Below are 8,262 nucleotides of genomic sequence, written 5' to 3'. Positions count from 1 at the left end.
CAGGACTGGGATCTAGAATAAACAGCCAAGGCAGCAGGACTGGGATCTAGAATAAACACCCAAGGCAGAGCCCCTCCAGGGGGCCTTAGAGGTCCAGAGTAATTACAAAAGGTTTCATTACACACAATGTGCTGTTTGAGACAAATTAGTGGAATGCTTGGTTCTGTTGGCTGATTGAATGGACAGGAACTGCTCCCGAGAGAGGACTTGTGGGGAGGTGAGAGGGGTAGAGGAGAACATTATCAAAATTTCCTTCACAAACTTGATCTACTAAATCCCCACTTGAAAAACTGAAATTAAGTCAGATAATTTCGTGGTTTCAACAGTTTAGGGAAGAGAAGGGAGTGTAGGCTTTCCTGGATGAATGGACTATTACCTGTCAATCTTAGAGGGAAATGTTATATTTCATAGGAAGCAGCCAGGTCTTGAGCTGATTTTAAAGGTGCCTTATTCAGAATACAGCATAATCTTTATATTCTTATGAATATTATTTTTGTGAGAACCTATGTCGCACAAATATCAGTAATCCTCAAATATCACTAGAATATAAATACTCAAATGTATTTTTGTTCTTTTCTGAGGTGTGCCAGATGATACTTAAATGTTCAGATACTCCACAATCAAGATCAGGATATGCTTTTAGAGATAACTTTCTTTTTAAATGCATTTCCCCCTCTAAAAGTCACTTTTCTAATAATATCACTGTAGAGGGTAGACTCTAAAATCTAAAACTTCAGAAAGTCATGGCACTAGTTTACAAAGTTCACTGGTCACAGGACCTCTGGACTCACATAACAGGCCTATGAGAGAGCTACTCTTGAACTTGATAGACTTATTAGAAGGGAAATAATCATCTATCTTAAAAATATCAAGGGGATTTCACTACGTGAGAGATTTTGGCTGTAGAATAAGTTTTCATCTAACAGAGAATTCAACTCAGTTGTAATTTAACTCAAGTTAATTGAGCATATAACCAGTTAGGAATGTGTCCCTATGCTTTGGGAAAAGCAAAACAAAACAAAAAACCAGAAACAAAATGTGAGTAAGATCACCTACAACTAAAAAGGAGAAAGAGCTTTAGTAGTACAAAGGTTTACTTTGGAAAGTCAGTAAGCATGTTACAATTAGAATTTGTTACACCAGTTAACAAAATAACAAAAAGTTTAAAATAGACATACTGAAAAGGAAATCTTTTTTGTTTCTCTCCACGGGAAGCGTAGGACCAAGGCACGGACTCCATTGTGAACCTCAAACACAAGCACACCTTTGGAGCAGACCCCCAGCAGTATTCCGGTCTGTGACTTCTTTTCAGGGTGGACCCGGTGAAAGTGAACTCCATACTCTGTCAGCCTTTGGCAGACCTGTTGGAACATACAGAGTGGTGCACCTGCATGTACAGTGGTGTACAGGGGAGGAGTTGGACTTGGGTCAGCTTACTCAGTATCATGTGACATCCATATTCCAAAAAAGTATTCCCAGTATTCACTTTAAGTGACAAATGAAAACAAACCCAAACCACACCAGAGGGCTAAACAGAGGGAAGGAAGGAAGGAAGGAAGAAAGGAAGGAAGGAAGGAAGGAAGGGAGAGAGAGAGAGAGAAAGAGAAAGAAAGAAAGAAAGAAAGAAAGAAAGAAAGAAAGAAAGAAAGAAAGAAAGAAAGAAAGAAAGAATTAGTTAATAGTCTTTTTTTTCTCTCTGGCTCTAGGGTCCCTCACTATAAAGGTGGGAAGTTTAGAGTTCTTTAACTCTTCGTGAACCAGAGAGAAAAGAAAAGAAAGAATAAAAGAAGGAAATGAGGGAAAACTTAGGCACTAAGAAAAAACACTCATTCATTCTGGATAAAGCAGAGAAAGAAAAGCTCCATCCAGTTTACATGCATACGTACATACATACGTACATACATACATATACATACATATACATACATATACATACATACATACACACATTTAGTGGATGGAGCAATGCTCCCTACAGTAAGCTCCAACAACCGCTATTTCCTGTTCTCGGTATAAATACTGTTTCTAAAATGATCTCATACAACTGTAAGGCAGAAACATCAAAGTGGGATAATAATTATATGGTTTTCTAAATACATTTACATTCCAATAATTTCATAGTAAGTTTAAGACACTAATTCATGTTGTAGATCGATAAGGTTTAAAGCAAAATTGTTTACATGTCTTTCCATTAAGACTGGTATCTCACTGAAGATTCATTATCTGTTTCTAGGCCCCCATAAGTTTATTATAAGTTTAAAGCATTAACCAAGGAGTATACATGGTGGACTAATGGCTCCAGCAGCATGTGTATAGTAGAGGATGGCCTAGTCGGTCATCAATGGGAGGAGAGGCCCTTGGCCCTGTGAAGGTTCTGTGCCCCAGTGTAGGGGAATGCCAGGGCCAGTAAGCGGGAGAGGGTGGGGTGGTGAGCAGGGGGAGGAAGGAGGGAACAGGGGTTTGTTCTTGTTGTTTTTTGATTTTTGTTTTTGTTTTTTTGGAGGGGAAACTGAGAAATATGACATATAAATAAAGAAAATATCTAATAAAAGAAAAAAATGTAAAAAAAAAAAGTTTAAAGCAAATTTTATTTTTTTGTTGTTTTATTTATTTATTTTTTTTTTTGGTTTTTCAAGACAGGGTTTCTCTGTGTAGCCCTGGCTGTCCTGGAACTCACTCTGTAGACCAGGCTGGCCTTGAACTCAGAAATCCACCTGCCTCTGCCTCCCAAGTGCTGGGATTAAAGGTGTGCGCCACCACCGCCCGCCTAAAGCAAAAATTTTATGTCATAAGTTAGCATGGTTTTGTCAAGAGGCAAATGATCTGCCTTGTGTGTTACTAGTTTTACAGTTTTGTATAGATAAACTAGTCAATACTTTATTTTTGTCCTTGTATCTATAATACATTGTCCATTCCCAGTTCCTAAATTTAAGAACTCTATAAAATCATTATTAGGAATTATGAAATCAACTTGTCTACATAGCATTACTATATGAGAGTACATCTTCATGTTGATCTGCAGAAAGTCTGCCTGATAGAGAGAGGGCGGGCCGATGCCCAGGAACCATTAGGCTGTGTGGTGGCGGTCAGAAAGGCTTATCCACAGCAAGAAGCAATCCTGCAATGAAGTCTCTAAGGATCTTGCATTCTAAGAGCTCACCCATGGCAGGCCATGAAAAATGGGGGGGCCATCTCCGCAAAATCCACTTGCATGTCTTTAGCTTTTCTTAAATGGCTTTTGACAGCCAGTGACAGAATATAAAGGCAGACTCGAACTGAGAAAAGAAGTATATATGTAAGGCATGCATCTGGCAAAGGAACTATATCCATACTATATAATGAAAATGTGCTTTACTGAGAGTCAATCAGATGGGAATGAATTTGAAAAATGTTCAAGTATATACATCAAAAAGGAAGCTATATAAGTGGAAAGTGTAACATGATAAAATGGCCAATGAAAATAATAAGGAAGACAAACTAAAATTATAATTCTAGGGCTGGAGAACCGACTCAGTGGTTAAGATCATACTCTGTTCTATTTAAGACTGAAGTTTAATTCTCAGCACCCATGTAGAATGACTCACAATGGCGTCTAACTCCAGCTCTAGAGGCTGGGACATCTGTGGTTTCCATGGACACCTACACTCACGTGAATGCATACACACACACACACACACACACACACACACACACACGGACACGGACACACACATGTACATATGTGTGCACATATGTGTATATATACAAGTAATATTAGAAATAAATAAATCTAAAGACATCTTTAAAAACCCTAAACAACATCACTTCTCACCCATCTTTAAGACTAAGATGGAAGGGCAGAAGAGAACACAGCTGTCTCTGAGGTGGACAGCGGGACCTGTGCTGCATGTGAGAAGGTCGGAAAGCTGCAGCATCCTTATAAAAACACACACGGCTGTTGAGCCCTTGCAAGTGCTGAACACAATGGCTATGGAGAACTGAGTTCCTAGCATGACCTCAAGTGCGCACTGAAAGCAACCCACTTTGGCTTTCTTATGAATCCCTTAAAGATAAAACTTTAGAGATGTTATGACACCTCTTCCGAGATGTATGGAATGAGAAACTTGGCTCTCTAGACTATGGGTCAGTAAACAGAAGGTATATTCTTCGTGTGGCTGCTGGAACCAAATGTTCTCAATGTTTCTTATATTGAAAGCTTACTTAGTTCTATCTTTCCTATCATAAATACCCTTTATTTACATGTAAGCTAATAGGAAACTGATAGCAAAGCTCAAACAATAAGCCACTTTTCCTGACTTTTTGTATCTACTTGAGTTAATTATCATTCATACAAAGACCAGTTCACATCTTCAGAACAGGGTAAGCAGTTCTAGAATGAGCATGAACTTGCCTCTCACACCTACTCAGTTATCAAATTCAACTTTTTCTTTTTATGATGCAGCTTGATTTTTCAGATACAGAACAGGTTAAAGGCATGGGATTCATAGTCAGGTAGGTGTGGGTTCAAATAAGAGTTTGTCCCTCGCAGTGCTCCTGACTGTAAAGCATCATGTTTTCTCTTTCACAGACGAGAATTAAACTGTTAGAGTTTCAGGCAGGAAGCGTGCAGCAGGAGGCTGCAGAGGGTCAGACACCAGCCCCCAGCTTCTAGATGTATCTCCAACTCTTGTTCATCCTGAACCTGTGACATTGCTTATTACTGGTGGCTCTGCATGTTACCTTTAAGAACTCTAGCTCTGTCTCCTTCTCAGAAGCTCCTGCGTAGGTGTTATGCAGTTTGGGTAACTCTTCCTTAATGTAGGACACGTCCAGCTTCTCCATCACCCTGGCAGGCAGATAATGCTCCAGGCGAAAATAGGACACACCATGAACCTAGGGGAAGAACGCTGTTGTCAAGCAACCCACTTGCCTAGCACTGATAGCCTCTTCCTCCTGTCTTAAAGTTCTTGTCTCTGCCAAGAGAAGAAATGCTTTACCTCTCCCTACGGAATGCATCCCCCTCTTCTTTGGTGAGGTAGAACAACTGGACTTATTGGCAAGTGTCAAGAGAGGACCCTGAGGACCTTGTGCCATTACAGCTCAAGAGTAATGTGGTGATGAAGGATGCTGTTCTGGGGGCAGGCTCTAGTCATCTGTGTCCTACTAGGTCACTTTCATTTAAGAATACAGAGCTCTGGGGATGGAGAGATGGCTCAGCAGTTAAGAGCACTGACTGCTCTTCCAGAGGTCCTGAGTTAAATTCCCAGCAACCACATAGTGGCTCACAACCATCTGTAATAGGATCTGGTGCCTTCTGGTGAGTTTGAAGAGAGTGACAGTGTACTCACATTAAATAAATAAATAAATCTTTAAAAAAAAAAGAATACGGAACTCTGAACATGGATCCCTGTACCATGACCTCTGCCTGGTTCACGCCCTGCCACTATGTGGATCTGTGTGGATGGCAGCATCCCTCCAGCGCATGCTTGACCAATATGTCCTCTACTGAGTCTCCTCATTGGGGGATGGAGGGATTAGAGCTAGATAGCCCTAACTTCCAAAACAAGACAAGTTTAAACAGAAAAATCAAGAGCCCAAGTATGAGATAGGTCTAGTGAGCCAGGGCACTTTGAGGAACCAAAGGAGTTTAAGATCATTGTAGTAAGGTCAGCCATGATTTTGCTAAAATCAGTGCAAAGGCTGAAGATCACCATCAGGAAAGCAAAGCAAAGCAAAACACAGATAGAAAACAAACAAATTTACCAATAGCTACTTCAGCTGGCACAGAAAAAGCAAGCCTACCTCCGGTTGATAATCTCCATACTCTGCCTGGAGAGCCAAGGATGCGAGGAGCAGGGCTGTCTCATCGTCACAGTGCACCCTCTCCTCCAGAAGGTCTTTCCTCAGCTGAAGGTAATACTGATGGCAGGTTAGGTTGTGTCTGTTAAAATACAGATGCACATGGATACCTTGACTTCTGAGGCCGAACGTGGAAGGACTTTAATCATAGGCACTGTTTCTAACACATATGTTTCCAACTATGGTTGTTATGAAGCTGTTGTAGGGCACTCAAAGAAGTGCAAGTTCAACCACTGTCTCCCTTGGCCATCATCATAAGGCTTCTTCTTACAGTAAATAGGGACTAACATGGAGAGCCACAGAAGAATAATGTGCAGAAAGTGAGAGACATTTAGGACATTCAGCCCTAAAGGGGATGTCTTCATCAAGCCCTGCCCTCAGGGTTCAGGGAACTATGTGGCAGAGGAGGTGAGAGACTGTCAGATGAATGACTCAGAGGAAAACAGTGTTGTGAATACACAGCACAGGACTGTACACACAGTACAACACAGGTACACAGAGACTGGTAGCACGTATCGGGCCTGCACAGGCTCAGGCCTGATAGGGTCTAAGTCCTGAGACTGGAGAACAGACACAGGCTCTTACCACTACCCAAAAAGCTATCTGCAGCTGATACCCGCCTACAAAGGAAAAGTTAGTTTTCTCCAATGGAGTCTCACAGGGTGTGGTGCCTGTGCTTAAGAGCAGGTTCATGCCAGGAGTGGTGGCAACACAAACTCAGCCCAGTGGTACAGACCTTCTGCCTCATTTTGCTTTGCCTGGGCTTTTTTTATTATTACTATTTGTGTATTTATATTTTGTCTTCTTGGTCATTTGGTTTGTATTTTGCTTTCTGGTTTTGAGGGTCTCTCTGTGTGTTTCCTTTTCTTATTTATTTGCTTTGTAATGAGAGAGAGGAAGAGAAAGAGGAGCTAAGTAAGTGGGGAGGATTTGGGGGAGATAAGGGAGGGAAATGTGTGATCAGAATTTATTATAGTTTTTTTTAATAATGAAATATTTAAATAAAAATAGGAAAAGAAATTGTTTAAGGGCAATGCTGACAGTACCCTTAGTTTGCAGGCCATACAAGCCTTCCATGAGCTGTACAAACACCTGAAGTATGAAAAGCATCAGACCTTGTACAATATATTTCCGTAAGTGCACACTTGCTGGGTAGAGGCTAAGAGACAGTTATGCGCAGTAAAAGGTAAGGCACCGGTGACAGGGAACTCGTGGTTTCACAGAGCGTCTCACTTCCTTACTGGGTAAGAACTTTTATCTGCTCCCTTTAAGGAAGCATCGCACAGCTCCCTAGCCTGGAAAGCTGCCAGTTACCACACCTGTGCTTCGGAGCCACCAGTAAGTAGTGGCATCATGAACATAAGCACAACGGTGTCCCTCAACTGATGACATGCGGCAGTTAAGCAACTAAGATGCAAAAGGTGAACACCGCATGGGTGCCCGGGATGAAGAGACAGCTCATGCCCTAGGCGGAGTGTAAAAGGGTGACAGATTTCATCAAAACACTCAGAGCTCCATCCATATAACCAGAGACAAATAAAAACTGTTTGCAGATGGAATTTTCCAGAGTAGTTTCTGATCATGAATGAGCACTAGTGACTGAAAGGGTGGCAGTGAAAACACAAATAAAGGAGGACCGCTGCATTTCTTTCAAATGAAGAAGAAGAAATCATCCTGAATCCAAAAAAAGGGGTCTGGTGCCAGTAGGTTAAAGAGTTCGGTTAAAGAGCCGGCCCAGAAAAAGCAAGAGAGAAACCCTTGTGCACTCACTGTATCAGACTAACATCATCCATGAAAAATTTAATTCGGAAAAACAACGTAAAGTCAACAGCGGCTTTGCCCTTTCTCTTCGGCTCTTCCTTCCATCCCTCCGGGGCCACTTTGGTCAATTTTAAGTCAGGGTCAACAAAGAAATATTCATTCTCTGAAACAGAATGAGAAAGGCATTCAGAAAGCATGGAGAGTTTTCCTTTGATGTCTTCATTTCTGTCGAATGTATTATAAAAAGAACAAGGTCCATGAGAAGCAGAGCAGGGCTGAGCGCTGGCAAAGATGGGTTCAGTGTGGATCAGCCTTTACCAACCCAGGCAGAGACAGGCAGACGAGCTCCTGCTCATAGCTTTACTGCCTGTGAGAATAAATTCCTCTTCCACTGCAGACATCGATCTCCCTGTCTGTAAGATCAGGATGATGCTGGACTCTGCACTATAGGCTGCTGCAATAATCTAATGACAGACATGCTGTGCGCTGGAAGGCAAGCCTTGGAGCACAGGTCTGCAGTCTCAGTCTTAGTTATTACTCACGAACTGAAAGGCTGGCCTGCAAAGCCTGACCTGTCCAGAGGATTTAAGAAAGAAATCGAGATCTGTTTCAAAAGTACCCGTTGGTAGACAATACTACCTGGTTAGTCCGGGGTGGGGGTGG

At 41.7% G+C, this 8,262-nt stretch overlaps 1 protein-coding gene across 7 annotated transcripts in view; it reads right to left on the bottom strand.

The window, feature by feature from the left end:
• The window catches only part of Ptpn13 (protein tyrosine phosphatase non-receptor type 13), a 192,125-nt gene that overhangs the window by 71,717 nt on the left and 112,146 nt on the right, over nt 1–8,262 (bottom strand). For all 7 annotated transcript variants that reach the window (XM_031337024.1, XM_031337025.1, XM_031337026.1 and 4 more), the window contains 4 exons: nt 7,609–7,762; nt 5,782–5,920; nt 4,720–4,872; nt 1,179–1,361 (listed from right to left, as the gene is read on the bottom strand). In XM_031337024.1, coding sequence (XP_031192884.1) covers nt 1,179–1,361; nt 4,720–4,872; nt 5,782–5,920; nt 7,609–7,762 — 629 coding nt within the window. The remainder of the gene's footprint in view (nt 1–1,178; nt 1,362–4,719; nt 4,873–5,781; nt 5,921–7,608; nt 7,763–8,262) is intronic.

Source organism: Mastomys coucha, unplaced genomic scaffold (genome assembly GCF_008632895.1).
Source record: "Mastomys coucha isolate ucsf_1 unplaced genomic scaffold, UCSF_Mcou_1 pScaffold22, whole genome shotgun sequence".
NCBI lineage: Eukaryota > Metazoa > Chordata > Mammalia > Rodentia > Muridae > Mastomys > Mastomys coucha.
The sequence above is the reverse complement of the archived record's forward strand: the minus strand, read 5'-3'. Positions and strand labels throughout refer to the sequence as shown.